The 24,831-nt window shown below is 45.0% G+C and overlaps 1 protein-coding gene across 3 annotated transcripts in view; it reads right to left on the bottom strand.

The window, feature by feature from the left end:
- Positions 1-19,239, bottom strand: part of EMCN (endomucin) — a 65,263-nt gene extending 46,024 nt beyond the window's left edge. For 2 of the 3 annotated variants that reach the window (XM_032187267.1, XM_032187269.1), the window contains exons 1-3: positions 19,143-19,239; positions 16,595-16,685; positions 15,431-15,632 (exon numbers count right to left, since the gene is read on the bottom strand). In XM_032187267.1, coding sequence (XP_032043158.1) covers positions 15,431-15,575 — 145 coding nt within the window. In that variant the 5' untranslated portion in view covers positions 15,576-15,632; positions 16,595-16,685; positions 19,143-19,239. Of the gene's footprint in view, positions 1-1,887; positions 2,022-15,430; positions 15,633-16,594; positions 16,686-19,142 lie in introns of those variants that run through there. The other variant, XM_032187271.1, reaches the window with a different exon arrangement.
- Between the last annotated feature and the right edge of the window lie 5,592 nt (positions 19,240-24,831).

The following is a 24,831-nucleotide window of genomic DNA, read 5'->3' as shown; positions in this document are numbered from 1 at the left end:
ATGGTTGGGTAGCCTACGTTATATATTTATTTTTGCCAGTGTGGTATTTCATTATTAAAGGGAAACCATTTACTGCCACAGTGGATTTGCAGTTAGAGATTTATTGGTCTCAGGCTGTATTTATATATTCTTTCTTAGTTCACATTGCTTGGAGCAAAACATTGCCTTCTTCTGCACAGTTCTCCTACGAGGTTCAAATAATCCCCTTCAGATTTAGAGAATGTAAAAGTTTTACATATTCAATATTCTCCAAGCACGGCTGCGTAGAACAGGAAATAATATGGACAGCCATGCTGCATTGCTCTGGGCTATGAGCAATTTCCAATGTGGGTACGAAGAGTAAATTTGTCAAAGTTTTTACGGAAGCAAAAATAAAAAGATACACAGCCTTCAATGATTTTCTAAAGTGAAGAAATAAACACAGTGACCAAATTTGCCAGCCTTTCTCACTGATGCTTATTATTCCTTCCACTGAAAAAAGTAAGATAATCACTTTTTTTTTTTTTTGCTTTGCTACACGTCAGCAAATATATTTAAAATGATATTTTATCAGAAATTACCTATGACTTACCTATTACTTACCTTTGTGTTTGTTTATACTCCCATAAGCAGGATTAATTTACACTGAAAAATGCAGATGTAAACAGTATAGAAATACTTAGTTCCATTCAATACATTACTTAGCCTCCATTCTTTTAAAAATCATTTTGGACTTGTTTTAGTCTATTACATGTATTAATATTTGAATATAGAGTAGAACTTTAAAGATCTTGAATATAGCTGTACTAAACCAAGATATTTTGATGGTCATATATAGAAGTTACTCAGAAAATTCATGCCAGGGGACATTTTAAAATGTAGATATTTTGCTCTGAATCTTTTATGAAAGCACTGGAACATATCGGCGAATAGAAATGTCAGTGCCCAACTGCCAAGTATTAAAGATCAGGCTTGCAAATATATTTAAGTACTTAAGAACCAAGATAGCCACCTTTCCTTTGTAGCACAGAAATGTTTAAATGTCATTGATTTGATTCAGAGCCAGCCAATAATGTGAAAAATTCCACTAAATCTCTAAGTGCCTGGATCCCTTTATGTAGGCACTAAAGACCAAAACACATTTAGCCTTCAGTACTCTTTCCAGAGAAGATATGTTCAAGACCAGAGCTAATATAATTACTAGCTATCACCCTTGAGTATTGCGGGATGAATTTTGTTTGTTTTTGTGTGTGTGATTTTTTTTTCCAATACCAACAGCCTCTGTAAGGATATCTGTTACTGCTGAGCATGTTTTTTCTCTTCTTTCATACCTGGAACTCTACTGATGTACCACAGGGAGTGAAAATGTGCTTGAAGGAACTAGCTCAATGTTTATTCACTTGCAGTTGATTCAGGTCAGGAACATATTTGAACGAATGCAGTTGCCACTCTGTTTGAGTGCCAGATTTCAAAGGATGCTGTATGTGTGATGTGGATACACGTCACTGTCAGTGGGCACAGCAGATCTGTGCTCCTGAGCTACCCCTGTGCATCTCTCTCTTACTCTGCACTCCCATTGCTGCTGCCAGACAAGCCTGAGATGGAAAGAAGGCTCTGCACCTACACTGTTCACCATCGTGTCCCTGAAAACCATACTTTCATCCTGAGCCATGTTTATTTCACAATCTCGTGAATGAGTATCACTGGAAACAGTCCAATTTTTGTGCCCAGTCCTTATTTTCCTAAGCCAGCGGACAATGCAATTTTATTAGGGCAGCAATTTACCCTACACCTGCTGACCAGGTTCACTGGCTTCAGGAGTTACTAAGATCCCACCAGCGTGCCTGAAGGCTGTACTTGGCTGTTTCCTTTGGCTGTGGTTGTCCCTTAACTTTGTGAGGTCCCTACCTGGAGATGCAGTGTGCTCCTTAACAACAAGGGTCCTTCTGATGGTCCAGTTCTAGGTCCATTCCTTCTCTTTTTGTGAGTTACTGAGGTACAGGTATTTCCATCTTGTGGGTCAGAGAGAAGCTCAGGCATAACTGCAGAAATAGAGAGAAGAAAGCTAGGGGGGGAAACGTACTGCTGCCCCAAGTCCTTACGTATGGGCTGGAGGAGAGCTGGAGGACAGACCACAGTCATTCTAGGCATAAAAAAAAATAAAATGTGGGCTTGCAAACTTGAGCAAGGAACTTCATGTCATGTAAAGACTCACACGGAATATGTTTATAAGCTTTGCATCCTGTCCCAAGCTAGCGAAATGGGAAACAGTGAGTCAGTCCCAGGTTCTCATGTTATTCGAAACGCATGGAGTGATTACACTGTTGGCTGTCTCAGAGGAAACAAAACAGAAATATGCTTTTGAACCATGCCTTAATTTTCCAAGAGCCTGAATAAATCCAGCCGCTATCTCTCCAGATGCATACCTCGCCTTCACTGCGGTAAACTGCCACGAGCTCATCCTGCTTGGGCCCGGCTAGAAAATACTCAGCAGAACAAGGCTGCAGTGGTCCTCAGTGCTGAGAAGCGAGCAGTACCTTCTGTTCCAGCTGCACTCGTCAGCCTTGCTGGGCATGATGCTGAAGGACATTAACCTTCTGCCAAGCTGAGTTTCTGCGGCTTCCCTTTTTCCATTTGTCTTCCTCTGCACAAGCAGTGGAAAAATGCATCGGGTTTCTCGTCAGTCCCACGAGGGGATACTCTGCGTGTTGGTCGGTGTAAGCTATAGGTTTAACTGCCTCAGCTTTGTTTTCGGACCACGAGTGCCAGAAAAAGAACACATCTGAGAGCATTATAAAATATCTGATTATAAAGAGCCCGTTGTACCTAACCACAACACAGTATTATGGCTTCCTCAGCAGCCAACACTGTGGCTACGCCAGGATCCCGGCGTCTGCTACAAATCCATGTTTTCATCCACTCCTAAAAGGAGACACCGGGTAAAAAATGTGTCCAGGTTCCTCACCTCCCAGTTCTGTTCCTGTCCGTAAGTGCTGTGAGACCTGAGCATCTCGAACCGCTCCTGGGGACCTCCTGAGGTGGGGACTGGGGCTGGAAAAAGGGCACACTACAGGGGCTTTGGCAGCCCTGCAGGATTTGATGTGGGGCAGAGAGGGAGCGTGCAGGAGCTTCCTGACAGCAAGGAGCCAGAATTCACCTATTACAGACCCAAGGCCAAGTTACACTCCAAGATAACTCACAGGAGATGCTTTGCTGTGCAGCACCAAGATCTTAAGGCATCATCTCTCTGCTTGCCACCTTTCCTCATGCTCCTTTTGCAGTCACCTGCCACCTCGTCCACCCCAACCCTCAGCATCCACAAGCTTGAGCTCTCTGTGGCTTCAGGGCCGCATGCAGAAGGGCTGGTGCTGCTGCTCCGCAGCGCCTGGCTCCCCCGGCTCTCATTCCTTTGCTGGATTTCAGACATCCTGTTGTCGCCATCGGGGCGAGCCTTGCTGGCAGGCATTTTTTGACACATGCACAATACAATGCGTGTCCGGTCGGAGGTCCGATCTGATAATAAGGAAACTGCGCCGGCGAAGAGAAGGGGGTAAAATCCCTGGGTGGTGTGCCAAAACATACCCCCAGTATTTCGGCTTCCTCGCAGACCGCCTATCTGCCCCTCTGCAGATACCGTACACATTTTCCTGTTCTCTGCATTTCCACTTGCCGACGTGTTCAGAAATACAGGGGGGGGATTCAGTTCTTTCCGTGGCATGTCACAGTTAGGCAGCAACAGGCCGACTGCAAACAGAAGCATCTCGGGTGCCTGCTGAAAGCAGGTATTGCAGCTTACCTACAGGTAACTGGAAATCTCATGGATTTTTCTCTCACACACATGGTTTTGCTGAGTTGTTGTATTTCTGGGCAGTTCGTCATCAGGAATCTACCAATTCACATCCATCCCTGCTTATACTAACCCAAATTTTCGATTAACCCAGGTGTTATTTAACTTTTGTCATCCCCCACGGACACGGGGAGCCCTTTGCAGAGCCCTGCTCAGCCTGTGGGTGTTTGCCCAGGGCCGGGGCCAGTCCCTGAGGGTCACAGCATGCCATGCAGAGTCACAGAGCTAGCTGAGGTGGCAGCTCCTCAAATAAAACCGATCAAACCCCTGCGTTAACACATTTACAGCCAAAAGCTGTGATGTAGCATGCCGTATCATTGCATTTACTGCAGTCAATTCAATGAGAGAACAAAACTGCTCCTTTGCAGGTGGGGCAGCGGGGGTAACACCGCACCGACAGAAAGTTCAGTTTTGCAGAGAAACTTAAATAAAAATACGTATTTTTTTAAATTAATTAGTATAACACTTTGTTGTGATCTGCATTGTGCAACAGAGCTGTGCAAGAAGAGACTGCTTCGACACAGCTCATCGCTGCTGGGAAGCACCAACATGAATTGGGTCTGCCGCGTTACCGAGGCCGCTTGGATCAGGTCGGTACTCGAAAGCAGAAAGCATCGGAAAAGGTGCAAGTGCTTCAGGAAGCAATAGCCAGGCGTTAACGCTGCTCCAGCAGATTCCCAACCAGCCAGGGGCGAGGGGAGCGATACCTGGCTGACGATCCACAGCCAGCCCCTCCTTCGTGGCCTCCTCCCTTTGACCAAGCTGCTTTATGGCCGTCACCCCTCACTTTTGGGGTGTGTGGGGGGTCACTTCAGTCCTTTGGTTGTAGCTTGGTGTTAGAAAGACTTTCGTTTCCCCGTGATCCCGTTGTTTGGCCGGGAGGCCCCGGGCTGAGTCACCAAGCCACCTGCTGCAAAACAACAGGAAGAGCCACAAAATCCTTCAAGAATAACAATAGCTGGGAGGTGTCTTTATCCAGGGTGGATTGCTGGCTCCCGACACCATTTGCAAGTGTGTTGGAAATACACTTCGCTCAGGCCGTGTTTTTCATTTGATGTTCTCTCCTAGAATGGATTTTTCTCCCCCAAAATCTTTCAAGCACTGAGTCACAGTAGGGCTGATGGAAGGCTATTTGTCAAGCTGACTGGTTTGTGAGTTTTGCTACTTTTTGTTAGAAGATTTATTTGATGGAGGATTTTTTGATCATCTTCGGAGCTGGCCATATATATTCTTTCAGTGTATGTTTTGGAGAGTAAGTAGCAGGACTTGCTAAGGAATTGAACAGAAAATAAAGTTTTCTGTTGTTCAGTGAGGCCAGATCTGCTCTCGTGTCAAGCCTACAGGGCAGATTCAGACCCTTCCAGACTGGCCTAGCTCTGCTCCCAGTGCGGTCAATTAAAAACAACAGCAACAACAAAACCCTCCACCAATTTCAGTGAGCAGCATCAGAGGAGATTACTTTGGAAAAATCTGCTCATCCCTATTCCACCCCTCTTTCAGCAACAGCTTAACAGATCTGTCCCTCGAGTGCAAAAAGGTTATTCTTACTAATTTCAGCTGGACTTTCGACATAAAAACTTATAGATGGAAATATTTATAGAAGCATGCCCGTGTGAGTAGGAGCCCAGTATTTCTATCTTCTGTGAAGCTCCTGCAGCCCTCTCTGGCCCCGTATTGCATTCCCACTGCCTATCGCTATGCTGGCCTCGCTCAGAGCGGAAACCGCAGGGAATTGGGGTTATCTTTATTTTCGTTGGGCTTTAGCCCAATTTGTGGGACAGAACGGAACTCGCAGTTGGAAACAATACCACCACCAACAGGAAGCTTCTGTCACATCAGATCTGGGACTGAATTAGGTGTGAACTTGCTGAGCCGCTGGACTGTGACTCTCCTTGTGAGTCAGTACAGGCAGTAGTAGGTGGCAGGTTGGGAAGGATTTGCTTTAACAGGTAGGGTGGATGTGATTTTCTGTGTTCCAGCTGCTCCTCATAGAGGAATCAGCGGTCACTTACAACATAGGACCTAACTAATGCACAGCTGACTGAGCAACAAAAGAGGACCCTGTTGCAAATGGACTTGTCACAGTCATTAACAGAGAAGACACTCACACTAGCCTGGGCTGTTCTCCCTGCTCTTTGCCCCTCCTGCAACGCCACGGAGCTAAGAACTCAGCTGAATGCTTATTTTGTCTTGCTATCACTACTGCAAACCATTTAACATTTTGTTACGCAGGTCTCAACAATTCTGATGTGTCTTCCATTTCCCTGCAAAGAGCACCACATCTATTTCTGTTGATTATTCCTCCCCCCCCAACACTGTTGCATCTTCATACAATCAAATTTCATTTCTCCCTTTTGTACCTGCTCTGTTAATAAGTCTGTTTTTCCTCATTTTTTTTTTTCAGCAAGCAATGCAGTATATGCTCAGCTGGAGTGGGCTCTGACCGTATGACTACCTGGCAAACCTACACGACTAAGGTCTTACTGGCCAAATTTTTCTCTTGGAGACCATAAAAACGACAAGAGAAATAATTGGCTGGGAGAGAAAAATGAAGATAGTGCTCACACTTCTGTAGCTGATTGACTTTCCTTCTCCGGTTACCGTGGAAAATTACTTCAGATGTGGAAAAGCTGGGGATATTTCCCAGGTAAAGGCCTCCCTCAGCTTAATGCAGTTGTCACCTTTTTTTTTGCCAAATGCATTTCCTCGGAAGCAGGGAGATCTGCTGACAGCCCCTAGCTCATACATCCCAAATCCTGTAACATCCCTCTGCAGCTCAGGCTGCGGGTGGGCAAGGGCAAACTTCTGCAAGCAGTTTCTCATAACACAGGACATCAAAAAAAGCTTGGAGTCCAGTGCCTGCACTTGGAAAAACCTCCACGGAAATAGAAATACATAAATCTGGAATGGGCTACAACTCGATGTCAGTGTGCCTCAAAAGCAGGTGTCTAATGTTAGGCTCCTAAATCCTGTTCAGCCACCAAGATTAGTAGCTTGATCTTTGCCACTGGTAATCACCCAGCAGGTTCTGGGAAAGCAGCTTATTTCAGCGCCTAAACGTGGGGTTTAGGAACCTAAATTTAGCCTCTCAAGTCTGAAATCCGGGCCTCGCATCCTCAGCTAAGGACAAATAAGGGCACCTGGATCTTACATTGCAATTCGAGTTTTACTTCCAGGTCAAACACGAAGCTCAGAAAGGGCCTAATTTTCCACCTCCAGTGTCAGGAGACCTCCCTGATCCCACCACGGCTGGCTTTGCTCTGTGGCTGGAGGAGGGGAGGACGGTGGGGCCCGTGGCGAGGCCCCGTGGTGCACCAGAACCCCCCAGGGCTGCAGCCCTGCTTCCCTCCCTCCCACCAGAAAGCCTTCTCAGGTCTCGCTGCATTTCCCCCTGTTGCTTCCTTCCTTCCTTCCTTCTCCTTATCTTTCAGCAGCCACTCGCCCTATCTGCCTTCTCAGCCTCCCGTGAGGCTCTGCAGGCTCTCACGAAGCTTTCACCACGCCGTGCCCTGGCATTTTTCCCACCTCCCCGTGCTACCTGCCCTCAGCTGACGGAGAAGCGGACTCCTGGGCTCCTCTCTGCTCTCTGACTGGTAACAGGACGCCCCGCAGGGAACTGGGAGATAAAATAAAAACCAAGCTGTTTGAATGGGTTCTAGAGAGGCTTTGTTTGCCTTGTGAAAGCCCTCCAGAGCACAGAAAGGATAACTCCAGGGTATGGCTGCACTTGAAACCAAAACCTAGGCTAAATCTTTAGCAAAAGCCAAAGCCAAACCAGAAGCACAAATCAAAAACAAATGTGTAACTCTATTCCTAGAAAATCCTCTTTGCAAATAAAATGTAATTACACTCTTATTTTCTCAAGCCTCGCCTATACACGAAAGCTGTAACCACTTTGCTAACCCCCTTTAGAAGCTGATTTTTATTTTAATTAGGACAGCCTTTTTATGTCCTTTTGGGTTGTTCTCGAAACACCTTGCACTGATTTGTCTTAATTCATTCCTTCCAGACAGAGCAGCTTTTGTCTCTGGAGTCCTCAGAGCGAACAGACTATGTATTTTTTTTTTCTGTCCAGATTTATTCTAGCGACTCTATTTGAATAATTTGACAAAGAGTAAGGATCTTTCTGAAATCCTTAACTGAATTTAATGTATTTCTAAAGGAATCCATGTCAGGCACCCTCTGTGGGATTGCAACTGTGGGACAGCGGTGTTGGCTGCTTGTAAGGACCTGGTCTGAAGGGACACTGAAACAGCACGAGGAAGAAGCCTGAGCCAACAACAGCCACCTTACACAGTGAGAAGAGAAAGGGGGAAAATGCTTTTGTCGTCAGAAAGCAAAGAAGAAAAGGCATGTGTTGTGAGTGTAAACCTTTAGCTACCCCTTAAATAAAAGGAAAAAATACTTCCACAGGAGAGCGGAGGTCTCTTGTGTTTAGGAAGGCTTTGGATTTATCCCCTAGCACTGCTGCACCTCTGAAACCTGCAGCGAAGAGCTGGCAGCGTATGGAGGTGAAGAGGACAATGCTTCAACGCCCTGCTGAAGCTGTATTTTCAAGAGCTCTTCCACACACAGGCGCTCCCCAGATTTCAGTGCACGCTTGTGCCCAAGTGCAAAGCTGAGAAGCTTTGCAGATCACTTTTCAAGGGCTTCCCCTCGGAGCTGGTGCACTGCCACATACACAGGTCTCAGGCCATGAATTCTGGGATGGTCACATCCCGGCTTTGGTTGCACCAGCCTTGTTGGCAAAACAAAGTTAGCAAACTGGTGAGAACTACTTGGTGGGAGACACCTGAAGCAGTTGAGATGCAGGGTGAGCTTCTCCTTACATAATGTGGCTGATGTGGTGGAGATTAACGACCAGTTTGATATGGCAGCAGAGGAAATTATACAAGCAAACCTTACAAGAGCTGTGAGAACAGCCTACCTATGACGGGCTTCGAGCAGAGCCCCACAGTAATTACCAGAGCCTTACGTGTGTTTTTAGCTCCTACATAACTCAGAGGCTTGAGGAAACCTCTCAAAAGAAAGCAGGAAGGGCTGTGCACTGATTCCTAGTGATTCATTGACTTCCTTCCTCCCATCCCCAGCTAGAGCTTTACGGGACGAGCCAGCACGCCGGCGTGCAGAGTGCTGCAGTCCTGTAATGCCCAATACCAGCTGTCAGTGGTGACACCAGCACCGTCCTCCAGACACCCCTTGGCTCCTGGTGAGCTGTAGGGCTCCCCACGAGGAATACCTCTCATTTTAAATGGTACTCTGCCTTCCTCTGCCATGGACAGGCACGCTGCAGTCGCGTGGTTGCCAGCCTTCTCGTGCTTTCACGGCCTGGCAGACGTCTCTGTATCATGCTTCTGAGAAACAAGGTGATGGATGACCAGCTCAGAAACCCCGCTACGAAAGCAAGTTGCAGAATAAGAAAACATAAGTTTAAAATACATCTGAAGCTATTCTATTCTCTGAGCTGTCACACAGGATTTCTCCGAGGTGTCTCTGAGCTGCACTAGTGCAGATCCAGCCAGTAACAGCCTCCCACTGAGCCCTGGCTTCCCAAGAGGTTTCCCCTATTCCAGTTAGATCTGAGGTACCTGTTAGGATGTAACTGCGTGAGCTAATCTTCCAAGCAGCTCTGGAAATCTGATTTCTCCCTTTATCCTTTATTTTTCTTCTCTTTTTTTTTTTTTTTTTTTTCCTTTCATTTCCTTCCTTCTGTCTTTTCTTCCTTCCTTCTCTCTCTCTCTTTTTCTTTGTTTCTTTCTCTTTCTCCCTTTCAGTAAATCAATCTAGGGGAACTCACACAGGTACGTGGCTTAAATGAGTTTGTGATGTTTACAAGAATATAAATGAAGAACCATTAGAAACTATCCTGAATGGGTCTCCAGCTGATTTCTTCAACTAGACCCCCAATACCTGCTTAAGAAAAATCAGGCAAGGTTCAGAATGTATTGCACGACCTTGAACCACAGCAGGATCCTCGTGCCCCATCTGGAAGGTTTCTGCACAGCCCAGCTGTGTGCTTCTGCCCTCGAGTCACCTGCAGGCTGGAACTACGCTGCCTTTTGGCCCGTGTCTTTGGAAGTCCTTAACTATTCGTGGGATCATTTTAACAAGGTTAGAAATTCTTGGAGGTGGCTGGACTAACTTTTTCGAGCTCCTTGCGCACAAAGCTTTAACTACCAACATGGTTTTATTACTGATCAGAATAACATCAGAAATTGGAAGTATCGCTACAGTCAGCCACAGAACATTAAAGAAGGTCACCGTTTCTGCAAACTTCTTGCCTAAATTGATGCTGGAGAAGGACTCCCACTGGGCTGGGGGCTTTAAGCGGGCTTTGGTTTAGATTATGCTCTCTCTATACAGTGCTGTCTCGACCTGTCAGTGGGAAAATCCAGCTGACTTGAGGAGGAGCGAGGGTAAGTCCCCACTGAAAATGCCACCCGTGGTCTTCTTTTTATCTTCAAACAGCGCACATAAGCCCAGGGAGACTATTTGAAACGAGAGAAAGTTTTAACATACAAACACTAAAAGTAGCTCCACAGTTTCAGTGGACTGCCTTTTCAACTCGTTGTTCCTTTTATGTCTTGGCTCTTTTATTTTAGAGGTTTCTGCACAAAACAAATGGACTAGACTTTATTTCTGTGCTACAGAGTAAGAGGCATAATTCCTCTGTATGGAAAGTCAACTGGAATTTTCTCAATGCTGTTGAAAGGGGTAAGTCTGGGCTCTCGTGTGTCTAACACTTGCCCTGTTGAGAGCCATGGCAAAACAGCTACTGAATTTAATAGAACCTAGGTTTACCTTTAACTTCCTAGATCTTCTACTTGCATTGCAAGAATGATCTATCTGCCCTATTACATTTGCCTTTTCTTGAACTGGATCAATCACCTCTTCATGTCCAGATGTTGCCCTGTATCCAAAGCTCTGTATATGTAATTTCAGTCGTCTCCCATGTGCACATGGTTCAGTTCCCAGCAGAATCGGGAAAAACATTTCCACTGAGATCCCAGCGATGTGAACTGGACACTGATCCGTGACTGAGAGCCTTCCTCCCTGGCTCCTCTGCTTGTCAGCCTTGAATTCCTGCAGCCTGGCAGGAATCCTCCCAGCTTTTTCTCCCAAAGCTTTCAAAACAAAACCGATAAAATGATATTCCTCCCTGCAGCTCTTCAAGGTTCTTTAGGCAGAGCAACCAAACAGCAAAGGAAAAAAAAAAAAAAAAAAAGCAAACACGTCTGAGACAATGTTTTGCAAACAGAGGCCACTGGAGCAATATTGTGAGCAAAATAGGAGCTGCCAAGCCAGAATAGGTAAGTGGTGCCTCTGGTCCTGTGTAATTCTGTGGATTACAGATCACATCTCCTTGTCAGGTATTATTTCCACATATTTTCCTCCAAATAACTATCTGAAATACCGGAACTAGCTATGTACAAGAGTTATTTTTGTGCTTGTGGAAGTGAAGGGTAGCCACAGCTCTGGCCTCAACAAGAAGGAGCCTCTGTTGAGATTCACAACTGACTTGCTGTCCATCACAGGTCTAGCAGAGTGGCAGGGATCAAGATGATGCCACTGTCCCCTTCAGGAGCTCCATACAGCCCCAAAGGCACTCTGTAACTGTACGGCTCCTTGGATTTTGCAGCTCCTAGCTCCTGGGAAGGAGCACATTATTCTTATTCCAGACTGACACAACCTGAATTAAATTGCTCAATAAGATTTCTGTCTGCTCCAATTCCCTTACTTAGCTATTTTATAGAGAAAAAAAATGTCTACTTGTTCCTCTAATCGGAGTGGAGGGTTCCTCATTGATGTATGTTAGTTGCTTGATACCATCCTCCCAAAAACTTGCTAAAGTGTACCAGTAGCAATCCGTAGGTGTGAGGCTTCTGAGTCAATGACACTCTGTCTCTTCCAAATTCCACTGACTTCCCTCACTACATGTCGTTCAGGATGTGGTATCACATTTATGACGTGCATCATTATTATGTTAATGTGCACGTTATGTTGATATATTTTTAAGTAAGCAAATGTTTCAGCACTGAAATGCTGCCATTTCTGTTTCAAAGGCGTTATTTTTCATTTCAAATGGGAGTTAAGCTTCACTCTTCCCTTTTTCTTTTCTTGTTGCAACCCTTCCATTCTGAAATCAAAGATGTCAAGACTTCTCCTGAAGGAATTTTCCTAACAGAATTGTGTCCCAAATATTAATAGCATTAGTATCGTCCAAGCTGGATAATTGGCAATCCCAAAAGAACTGATAGGATCTGTTGCCTATATATTACTAGCTCAGGGCTATGTAATGGCCAGTGCTAATTGATTTTCTTTCTTTCCAGCCATACAAACATAAATCATAGTTAATAATTCTCTCAAGTAATTTCTAGGATAGTAAGCGTCCATAGTACGCATGCTGCCACCGCAGGTAATACCTTTGATGTGCTTTCTTCCGAGGACAGACAGAAAAACATCGTTCTTCATCCTGCCATTAAGCACAGATTGGAGATTTAAGCACTTTGAGCCCGAGCTCAGACTACGGCGGCACATGATGTATAGCAGAAGGGGCTACGGGTACGTGAGTTCCATAGAAAAAGCAGACACTATTAAAATATAATGATCAAAACGCAGCCTCCCCGGCTCCCCCTGCACTCAGCTGCACTTACCAGATCCTACGGCGCAGTAACAGCTACCTCACAGAGCTTTGTCTAGAAAGTGTGGCAGAACAGCTGTAAAGTGCCAGGACTTCTCGAGCTGGTTAATTGGACCTTTAAAGTGTATTAAGTGTCTATTGAAATGCAAGCCGTAATAGCTCCCAAGAGGAACAGGGCTATAACGGCTTTATACATTTATGGATATAAGCTTACATATGCATTAAATGTATAAAAGAAATGTCTGTATAAACATATTACATAAACATATGATGAAAAACGCTTTCTACAAAAGCATAAATTAGGGCATGAAAAAGAGCAACATGGACGAGCACAAGATGTAAAAGTCCGAGAGCTTGTTTTGCACAGAGACTCTCAGTAAGAAAAGGTCAAAGCCTTTTGTTTGAAGAACAGCGTGCAACATCTCCAGAGAGGACATAAACAGCACAGCAGCCACAATGAGACACTCTACCTCCTCGTGTAAACAAATGATGTTAGTTAACAATTGTTCAGAGACTGATAGGAGCTGAAACAGCAACCCACCTCTTTCAGATCGGTTGAGCTGTGCTGGGTGCCCATCCCAGTAGGAAAAGCAAGGAAATGTGGCACCAGCCCACTTCCCCGCTCTGGGAGCTGCTGGCAGTCGCTGGAGAGGTTCTGACATTGCTCTGCTCTGTGCCCAGAGCCCCCCCTGGCCTCTTTTCTGCCACCAGATGCTGACACAGGATGCCTTGCCTCTCACAGCTAGGGTTGGGTCCTTTGGGACCAATGAACCACATCATGCATCAAACAGCATCCCCGTGGGTGTAATTACCACTCCACGTGGGGTCGGCACGTTTCTCTATACTGACATCTTTGTGTATTTAAATGGAAGTGTTGCTGGCGACTGAGTCATGTGGACCAAAGCCTGAATAAACCTCGAATATGTAGTCTCAGATGGGAGCAGTGTCCAGCAAAGCTGTTATTTGTGTAACTACAGAGGTGTATTGCCTCCCACAACCTTTTTTTGGGTTTTGTTCTGCTCTTTCTTGACTCAGGCAAAGCTAGTGGGAGTTTCTCTGAGGGCAAGAAATGAGCCAGCACTGGTTAAATTAAGCATCTGCCTGTTTCAGGTGGTGTCTATTTTAAGATATATGCTATGTCAAATATATGTTAGTTTGATATTAATAACACACCACGCTGCATACACACACACAGATATGTGAAAATGTAAAGCTATTTCATGGATATTCACAGTGAGGCGAGTCAGGAAGGCGGCTGTTACTACTGTGTAAGCAGTGTGCAGGCTGTGGCATCAGTCCCCGTTCCCATGAGATCGGCACCTTTCATAAACATCCACGTGGCCCTTCACAAATACTATGGAGCAAAGATTTTCAGGTGGTGAGGCCTGGCCTGCCTCAAATTGGTGGAATCAGAGTGAGGATGAGGCTGAAGGTTGTCTCCCACTCAGGTCCATCGCCCTGAGATGGCTGCTAAATTGCATCCCACTTCCTAACGAGGTAAGAAATCCCTGGAAGAAATCCCACAGCGGGACAGAGCCCCTACCCTCTGCCTTCAAGAGCAGTCTGGTCAGGCCCCAAGTCAACCCAGGAGAAAAGCAGTTTCGTGTACTTTTAACCTTGAAACTCCCTTTTTGCTTTTGGACATCAGGGTACAGCGGTTCGGCTGGGTGAGGACGCAGACCATAAACAATGTTCCCTGCTTCCATATTTACTGAGGAATGCTACACTTGGCAGCACACATTTCCAGTAGCGGAAGGCTGACTTCCTGATGTCAATATGATATTTGGCAGTTAGCACATGCTCCCCAAAGTAAACCATGGCACAGCTTGAACACAGTCTGTGAGGGTCTACAATGTTCAGAAATACTGGCTAAGCTCTTCTTTTTTTTTTTTTCTTTTTTGACAAACCATGTACCAAAATGTGCAATACAGAAGAGGGAAGGCTTAGACACAACCCAAGCAAATAGTGGGCTGTTGTTCCGAAACCACTGACGGTAACTATTGGGATATTTTCTTTGCATACAAATGAATTGCAATAATCCCTGAATGAAGACAAGCTTTTTACTATTTTGTGAAATAAATATTTTCCTTGTATAACATTGCCCGGCGGATTAAAAAGCAAATAAAGTACAAGCCTGTGCCTACATTATCTAAATCTGCAGGATCCCAGGAACCCCTGTTTTGTACAGCTTCACATGTATGGAGCATCATTAAGAAATGTCAAGGCCATATTTTACTTGACTCCCTTCATACACATAAGAGAAGAAGAATTTTAGTCACAAAAACACCTCCCTATTATTATACACACAAAATATGCAGCTTCCCTGGGAAAATCATGCATTCTAATTTGTTTTTGAAGGAAGTAATTTTTTTCCTGGCATATCTGATAAAAACAACAGCCCGTGATTATCTAATCTGAAGGTCATGTCACACTCAAATAACTGGAGTATCTACACGGTAGATGGAAATTCTGCTGTCACCACCCATCATGACAACTGTCGGCAAAATAAAAGCAATATCACTGCCTGCCTTCCTGGTACATCCCAAATTGTCTGGATGGTAAAAATAATTCTCAAGAACAAGCAAACAAAAATCTGTGAAATGCGGCCGTGCCTGTAAATTTTCAGACAGGACAGAAACAGAGGTCAAGAGGAAAAGAAGCTTTTGTAATAACCAAATCTTTGCAATTCTAGTAATTGAGCTGTGCTCCATTTAAGAAAGCAAGAAGCAAAGGTGGCTTAGCTCTGGGAAACAAATAACTTATTCTGTCAGCAGATGTGTTAACGAAGTTTGGTCTTGCAAGGATCTGAGTCCTTCCCCGCTTCCTTTTCCATCTCCCATGACCTTACCCTACCCTGGCAATACTTTTGTTTCCTCTGCTCCAGTCCTTGCCCTGTGCACCTCCACCACGCCACATCTCTCTTACCTTCATGACCTCTGCCTGGGCACATCATTTCTGCCTACCTTCAAAGTGCATGCACTGGCTGGGCAGCAGAGAAGGCAAGGTATGGGGTCCACCGTGCTGATTTCTCTCCCGAGGGACACTATTTGGAGGTCTCTGTCCTCTACCGAGCCATCTATTTTCATGAAGTTTTTCATCTTTTTCCATCTGGTCTTTGCCTCACGGCCAGGTATGGTTGAAGAGACTCGATGAATTCAGAAGCAGCTGAGTGAAGAGGGACAAAAGCCAAGCGTGAGGTGGGATGGTGTAATTCTGCCCTTCTGCCCCTCAGAAGCTACCTACACTCATGGTGCCAGGAGTGGAAACCACCTCCAGGATTCACTGGCGACCCTCTCTGTGGCCAGCTGGCCAGGGACCTGTGTTGGTGGGGAAGTGGGTGGCTCGCAGGGGTCTCAGGTGTCCCCCACCTCATCCCTGCCCATGGCTGGTGGCCCTCCACACCTCAGGGTGCTGCCAAATTTTAATGATCTTGGCAAATTGAGGACATCCCCGTCAGTGAGAGGTGGTTCCTGCAGCCAGGTGTTGGCAGGGAGGAGGAGAGACAGGAGTGTGGGGCAAGGACACGTTGCTGCTACCTACGTGTGGCCCTGCCGAGGGAAATAAAAGCAGGCATTAAACCAGCCTTAGGCCTGGTGGCTCCCAAACCACAGGGTGTGATTTCTCCTCGCTGCAGCTCACAAAGAGGTGGGCAGAAGGTGGCTGCCGATTCCCCCAGGCCACACCAGGTGGCACCAGCGTGTAGTGAAGGTGGCAGCCGTGCTGCAGCTGCTGGCAGGGCGCAGGGCTGAGCCACCAGGCCTTCCTGCAGAAGGCATCGTGCCCAAAAATGAAGGCACGGTGCCTGTCGGTACCTTAAAATGCTGCCTCCTCCCTGGCGATGCGCAGGGAGCTGAAGCCAGAAGCTCTCTGATTTCAGGTTTCGTTTTCAGCTGGTGCTGAGAGTGATTAGCTACCCCTTGGTTAACGAACCGTCCGACCATTGCTAACTTGCTGCAGAAGGAAAGGAAAGGAAAGGCTCAATTCATTCAAATCTCTTCAGAGCAAACCTAAACAGTGCAGTTGTTAATTAAGCACCTCTTCTGATGTAACTATTTTGGGAAAAAAAAAAAAAAAAGCAAAAGCAAATGAGTGAGAGAAGAGTTTCCCCTTTGTGTTGCCCTACTGACCTGTGCAGTCGTAGATGTGTCTTCATCTTTTGCACTTTTGCTGGTTTAAACACAGTATTTCCTCAGGCCTTTTGTGTTTGCACTTGTGAACCTGGCAAGGAAATGGCAAATGAGAAGGAAAAGTTCTAGTAATTAATGGCTATGGAAAAAGCTTTTGTTTGCCACACAGTAGTGCTGGTATGGTTTTTGTGTGAGGGCTCAGTATGAGCTGGGTCCAGCAGAGGACTTTGAAGTGTACTCGAAGGCTGGTTTTCTTTGTATTACACCAACAACTGGGTGGGAAACAAAGAGAGGCAGAAAATTCTGCAAAGGTAGAAAATTCATTAAAACATGGCTGGATTCTCACTGAGATCCATCTCTTGGGACCCTGACCTGAACAAGGTGCCTCTGAACAGGGGCCTACTGAGAAAAGGGGAGGGATTGCTTGCTCCTAGGTAAGGACCCAAGTGACTTCCTCTCAGCTGAACGCTGCTGTTGTGCCCCAGACCTCTTTGTTGATCAGGCCTTGTGTACTTGATATCAAAGAGCAGTGGTTTACATTTGGGCATTATGTTTAAACACAAAGGGCTCAGCATTTTTTTAGTCTTTGTATCTAAATTACATCACCTCCTGCTGAAATTCAAACAGATATACGCGATATGCAAAAGAGCTTCAGTCTAATTAAAAGCACTGCAGCTAGATTACCCGGCATGCCACATTGGTATCCAAAGATGATTTTATCCTGTGTGTTATTATGAGTTAGAGAGTGGCTTATGGGAGGACAACAGCATCTTCAGGACACAAACGTAAGGCAGAAAGAAAATCGTGATCCAATAATATGCACTGCATTCTAATAGTAACAAATACTACAGCCTTCGTGAATTCTTATTTAATTGTAACATCCCTTTTGGATCCAGACCACAACATTGCTATCAGAGTGATGTCCCATTGAGAAATCAGGACTCTCTGCTTTAGACTATGGTGTTTTGTCTTTTCTGAAATGAGCGAGAGGTGGTTTTGCACAGAACCAGCCAGTTTAGGGGCAGTTATCAAAGGTTTGCTGTAGTCACTGTAGAAACTCTCCCAGTGCTCATGATAATGGATTGTCAGCTATAAGACAGCATGCAAATGGAGAGGACAAGAGAAGTCATTTAAATACAGCACTGCAGAACAAAACTCCTGAAAGTATTTTTGGTTCTAGGAAAAATGAAAAACAAAACAGAACAGAATAGACCAAGGCAACTGCTGCAGAGCTAATAAAGTCTTCCTAGTTCTACTCGTATGTCACTTGTTTGTAAGAAATTAAATGGTACTTTCCAAGGACTCCCCTATAGCTAAAGTGATAATTCTAGTACTAGAAGCAATCTAAAAGCAATGTATATCTCAGTAGTATGCTTGGTCTCCCTTAATAAAGTTTTTCTTGCAAAGGCACAGTCTGTCATGTGCATTAATGCCTGAATTCACAGGATTTTTTTTTTTTATTAGTGCATTACATATATTACTTTTCTTCGTACATAACTGAAAGGGGAAAAAAATCCATTGGCTTCTTGATTATTTTGATGAAGAGAAGTGAAATCCCATTTAAAGTATTGGAAATGTTTAAAGTGTAATGCAACAAAGGGGTATGAATTTTACCAACATATAATCAGTTGCAGCTGATAATGCTAATGCTAACTTTAGTAACCATCAGCATGTCTCCACATGAATGATAAACAAGAATGAATATTTGCCTCCAGCTAATTCTTAGCTCCTACCCAGTGAAACAGATAGTTGGTCACAGATATGTCATTGTTTGATCACGGAAGTCTGTAACAAAATCTTTCAAATATCTTTCTTTATCTTCTCAAAGAAATTTCAGAATATTTGACATCCCATTCTGTCTGCTTTGTGTGCATGTTCCCACAGCCTTGTTCACTTTGCATCCTTCTCTTGGATGGTCTTCATTATGCTCCTTCTATTAGATATTATATTTTACATTAGATAAAGATTATGCAATTGCAGTTTCTAAGTAATTCAAAATGCAGAAGAGAGAATGATAAAAAACCTTTACAATGCTGGAACACAACCAAAGTTTCTTTCAAAACTTTCTTTTAAGGATTTTATAGCATGGCTCAGACAAACATGACTGGCTAGTCTCATACATGCTGAAGTTCACGTTAATGGCCTGAGGTAACTGCAACAAAAAGTTAATGACAAATCACTTCCTCAAATATACTCTTTCTTTGGAAAAAAACAACAAACCACCTCATAACGAGGCAGGAAAACTAGTAAAGTTTTTTTTTTTTTTTTCTTTCCCAATGAAACTCTTACTATCTAATTATGGAAAAACAAATTTGCTTAATAGTTGTGTACTTATTTATTTTTGAAAAAAAAAAAAAAATTAGGACATCAAAACAGTTTTTAAGAGTTCAGTAGTGTTTGTATTAATAATACTGTGCAGTGTATGTAACGTGTGTGTGCACTCATCCTTGAATCAAGAAATGGTCTGACATTCTATAGTTTTCTATGTTTTTTTAGAGATTTCCCGGCTTATACAATATAAAAAATCTTTTAACCTACTTCAGCATACCTGAATAGATCACAGAAATCTTCTAAATACCGATTCTTTGAGAGTTGTCATCTTCAACCATCTGTGTAAAGAGCACCACAAACTGGTTTCAGTGAGCAGAGGTACCTGAAACATATTCAAATTAATAACCCTCATATTCGGTAATGCACTTAAGATGGCTGTCTTCAGATGTATGTTAGAAAAGAGGGCCCTTTTTTCTTTAAGAAAAATGACATATAAATTTACATGAAATGAGAGTTTCTTTAAAATGTCCCTTAGTATGCAGACACTGTTGGCTCTTACCTTAATAAGGTGAGAAGCTGGGAGAGCAGCATGAGGAAAGCAGGAAGAACTGAAGCAGAGCAGCAAGCTGTGAGATGTTCAGACGCGCACGCCCTGCTATCATGGGCCAGCTCTTCTTCACAAGGGTCACTTGCGAAGTGCTGCACAGGAGCTAATTGGGGTAGAGGAACACTAAATTCAGGTGCCAAAAAATATCTAAGTTGGTATGGATAGGAAAAATGGGGACTGCAGTTGATAGCTGATGGGAAAAATAATTGTGGCTATTCTTTGTAAGGGCAAGATCACAGAAGAAATGGGATTTTTCGTGTAGCTAGGATTTTCTTCTATTTGCAGCTTCTGTGGAAAGGCTTTTTCCACTTCAACTTGCCAACGTGTGAGCTAAATAAATACGTGGGCAATGGCAGCCCCTATCCTACAGGGAGCATGCTGGAAAATATGTTTGTTCAAATAACACTCAGTGGAACAAAAAATATATTTAACTCACAGTGAAGGGGCCACAGAGTTCAGCCACATTTGACCAACTTACCGCATGCTGATTCGAGCCTGCTGAAGACAATTTGTTGAAGTTCAGTAAATACCTGCCGATGCCAGTGGTGCAGAGTCATTGCTATATACAAGCATCTTTCGGGTGAACTCCTCGTTAAGCAAAAATTTTCCATTAAGAACACAGCCTAGTCCCCAGCATCTCCACAACACTTCGCAGTCATTGCACCTGCTGCTCTGATCTAAGCTCTGGTGAAACAAACGGAGACTCTTTAAAAGCCCTTTAAAGCTTTAAAAGCCCTTGTTTAGCTTTGGCTGACACCCAGGAGACATAGGCAAGGGTGGAGAGCAGGGGCTTGGAGCACTGCCCCGCACAACACCTCTCTGGAGACTCTCTGGGTACTCTCTGGAGCTGTGCAATGGTGTGGGTATGGCTCTCAGGAGCAGTAGGAAGTTGGGAGCTTCACAAACACCTCCCTGACATCACCTTTGTCATCTTGGGCTATCTTTTCTTTTTCTTTTTTTTTTTTTTTTCCATTACCCCTCCACTTGCACCTCCATGTCTCACTGCGAGGTGCCTCCTACACCACACCAATGGCCCACAGCAGAGGGGCCCCTGACAATGGGATCCATGGGGATGCAGAGCAGCACTGGTGGCTAATTGGGAAACCCTTACCAGTTCCACCTCAGGACATACCTGGCAAGAGAAAATCCTGAAGAAATGCAGAACCAAAGTCTCTGCTGGACATAAGTGTGGTCTGCTTGTGCTTTGAGGGCTTATTGTTACTGCTTTTTTTTTTTTTTTTAATTATTTTTTCTTTTTAATGTTGGCTAAATGTGCTCGGTTTGCCATATGTTCAGCAAACAGCACTGTGACCCCAATGCTACCACCATGCCAGCTTTCAAAGCAAAGCGATTGCAGCCATCTTTTAATACGGAATAAAATACTCCTCCCACTTGGCTTTGAGCTGGGGAAAAATCCATGGCTCGATTTTGACTTATGCTTTGCGTGGTCTGCCCCATCCCAGCATGGTCAGTCTCGTCCTAAATGGTTAACGCTTGGCTAAACTGTAAGCATCCAAAAACAGGATATTACAGCAGAAAACCGGATAAGCACAGCAACAGTGGGGGCTGCAAGGCCCTTCCCTGCTGTCTCCTCTTCCCCACCCATCAAAACAAGTAGAGATAATATCTGAATGCGTTTGTGTCCAGTTAAAATCCTGCACAAGCTCATGGACAAATTAAACGCAGACTTCTGGCTTCTGGCAAGTTTTGTGTGTGATTATCAGTGCTGCAAAAATTGACATGGACAACCAGGACTGCGGTGGAAAGAGTGCTTCTCAAAGGCGTTCCCATCAACACCCTGAAAAACAGTGTCTCCTCCTCTCCCCACGGAAAGGGGGCTGGCCACGATGGGCAACCATCAAGCAGCTCCAGGCTGGATGTGCCGTGTCCTTCCACACCCACGTTTTTCTGCCTAGCTGGTGGGCTCACCTTTACGCTCCTTTTCTTTGGCACTTTTTTGGCTCCTTTTTCTTTCTCCTGCAACATAAAAGCTAAACTCACTCCCAGTCCTCAAATCTTCCTGGGCACTGAGCTGTTCACATGAGTGCTGAGGGCCAGAGATGTTTGTGGTGGCATAGGAGCTGCTGGGATGGCAGGGGATGAGCGAGTACAACCATCAGGCCAGAGCTAGACTTACTCTCTAGGAACCTTTTATCTTGTGTGGTTTAAGCCACATTTCCTTTTGCTGCTCAGATCTGTTTGTTGGGTGTCATTATGTCACCACAAGAAAGGGATAAAATTCATCACTTTCTAGAAATTCAGTCTTTCCATGAGAATTCCTGGAGTTCCTCCCTTTATTCAACTTTGTGGCTTTTTGTTTTGACTTTGCTTTGGGTTTTGTTTGTTTGCTTGCTTTCATTTCTTGCCTTTTTTTTAATGTAGAGGTTCCTAAAGCTGTAAGGCAAGAGGCTGATCTTCCTTTCCATTGCACTCAGCTGCTTCTGTGCCAAATCCTACCACATGCACGCTTCTTCCCTGCGTTAAAATAAACAAAGGAATCCATGTTTCCCAGAAGAGTCATGAAAAAAAGGAAACCTTTATAATAAGCCACACTTCTTCCTGAAAGGGAAAAGTAGCAGAGAAGGGAAGAGGGAAAAATACTAATGTAGGATGTGTTCATGCTATCAGCCTAGCAACAAAACACCCTGGAAGGCAACAGCACTCGTGGCGTTAAACACACTGGAAGTCAACAAAACAAAACAAAAACGCATTTGTGATGGGAAAATTTCGCCTTAACTTGATGCGTGCAATTTTGCCACTGCCACCAATGGGGAAATAAATCCCGCTATATCCATTTTAGGCGAGAGTGTATTTACCATAACAAGATAGATTTGCTCTGGAAAATTTTTTTGTTGTCAATATATCCTTTGTTAGGCAGTATCTTCATCTCCTAGCAACAGCGTGGGGAAATCCATCAGAGACCTGGAATTTAACGGCGAGAGATGAAGGCTCACCGCAGCTCGGACATTTTCTGAAATCTTTACTGACATGCAAATACCTCTGTGCGCTTACGTGTGTGCCCACTGACGAACAGATAAATTGGTCTGGAGAATGGAACCGGTGGAAAAAACACTCTGTGTATTGTTAAATACAAATTGAACAAGACGCACGAAATGCTGAAAGAACTGCTCTACCTCTCGCTCCTCAGGAGGCTCTCTCGCACCCATACACATTACACACACCCGGTGGGAAATTGGACACACACAAGCCACGTTTCAAATGCTTAAACGCCATCACAAAGCGGTTTTCCCAGCCTCCTAGCTTTGTAGTGTCACATTTCGGAAGACGGGAAAGCAGTAACGAGCCTCCTGCAAGCAGGCAGGGCTGCAGAAGGTGGCAGCGGTCCCCAGGTGCCCGTGCTTTCAAAGGCACGTCCCTGCCTTTGCCTTTATTTCATTTTATTTCCCGGAGATAACTTGTGCGCCGTTTTAAGGAAGTTAAAGGTGAACTGAAATGCTCTGAGAATCACTGAGGGACCTCTTTTCAGCTGCGCTCTGTAACACCCCTTTGGTCTGCAGGACATCCTGCTGGCTGTGTTTCAAGGCTGCTCCTGTCCCCCCGGCTGGTCCCAGCTCCCCAGGAGGTGGCTCGCCTGCCTCGGCTCAGCTCGGAGCAGAGGGATGGTGCTGCAGCCTGGTGGCCTGCCTGTGGCACCAGGAGATGGACGGTCCCTTTCTGATGGCTCCTGCTCATACCTGGACACGAGAGCCCTGGTATGGGCTCCTACCAGCACACGAGAGCCTCCATGCAAGCAATGGTGAGAGACTCACCACTCTGCTCCCTGTAACCCAATGCTGTCTCAGCCAGTCCCTCACCTAAAACAGGCATTTATGAACAAAATTCAAAGCCCAGTAAGGCCTCCTAAAATCTTCACATGAGGGGGGCACAAAGACAGTTGAAATTGCCTTTATATGCTCAGTCAGAAGTCCCTTGGGATTTAAATTCCCCCACCATACGTTGTGGAGGGATGTTCCTAGCGAGAGGAGAGGTGGCCCAGAGGTCCCATCAGCTCCCCGGAGGCACTGAGCTGGCGTATGTTGTTCTCCTGGCCCCTTATTATTTCGGCTGGGAGGAGACGAGCCAGCTGCGGGGGCACCTCCGCATCGCTGAGCCAGCCTGAGGCTGGGGCTGCTCCCCAGAGGACTTCATGAGCATCATCAAATCCAAAAGAGTTGTGGTTTGTTGTTGGTTTTTGTTCATTTGTTTGTTTTTTAATTACGCCTTATAGACTTGCACGGGCTGGAGGGGAGGGTTAATTGGCAGCAGAATGATTTAATAGCTCCTGATATGAAAACAACCATTCCGGTCTGCTGAAAATGCAGTTGGGGAGACAGGCAGGGGAGAAAGCCTTTGTCAAAAGTCTGTGCTTGCAAGAGAAACACATTACCTGATTATTGGCTCTTGCTGCTGTACTGGGGACATCTGAGCAGGGACCTGAGCTCGTTCCTGCCCATACCGGGAGCAAATCGGCTGTTGCTGCAAGGAAATGCCAAGCCTCTCCTCTCACCTTGCCTGGCCCTCAAGCATCTGCAGAGGACATGGGACCCATCCCATGGAAGCCTCCCGTTTTAAAGACGAGTGTAAATGGGTGTTTGCTCCTCAGCTGCCCTCGCTGAAATTAGCTTTCTGACTCGGGCGTGATGATTTCAGGCAGCGCGAATTTGTTTCCACCGAAGCTGTGTTTGCTCTTGAACTTTTTGCTATTGACTCGCACACATGTTCAGTATATAGAGCAAACACTTTGGTGTGAAACAACATCATACACAATGAGTCATCCGTGCTCTGGTCCCCAGCCATCCCACGGAGAGCTTGTGCTGTCAGTCACGCTGTCATTTGCAAACATAGCTACAAACACTCAAAACCAGACAGTTATCTTGTATAACACCTTATGGAGAATCTGCCTTAAGCAAACAGGAACCATGTTAATGTATTTTTGGAAGAGCTAGAATAGAGGGATAGATTTTTTTTTTCTAAGGAATCAGGTTTTGGACAAGATCTGTCTAAACTGATGCCTTTTAGTGAGATGATTTTAAAAATAATTATAAATTAACCTTTGACTTACAGCTGAACCTGTCCTAGTTTCTATGGCAATGTGCAGCTATCATCAAGCATTATCTTCTAGTGTGCAGAAAAAATGCATTTACTCATCCTGGGGAATTGCATTAAATAAATTAACAGTGCTCACTCCAGACATCCTGATGCCACTGCATTATTGACTGATAAACCTTGAGATCCCTTCATCATGCACGTCCAATCATGTCAGAGCTCACAGCAGTCAAAAAGGCAGCAGTATTTGGGAACCAAGGTGTTGGTGAAGTTTGGGTGCCACCATTTAGTCGATTATTTAATAAATTGTAGC

The sequence above is a fragment of the Aythya fuligula genome, chromosome 4 (assembly GCF_009819795.1).
Source record: "Aythya fuligula isolate bAytFul2 chromosome 4, bAytFul2.pri, whole genome shotgun sequence".
NCBI lineage: Eukaryota > Metazoa > Chordata > Aves > Anseriformes > Anatidae > Aythya > Aythya fuligula.
Note: the sequence above shows the minus strand (reverse complement) of the source record. Positions and strands in the feature narration are given on the sequence as shown.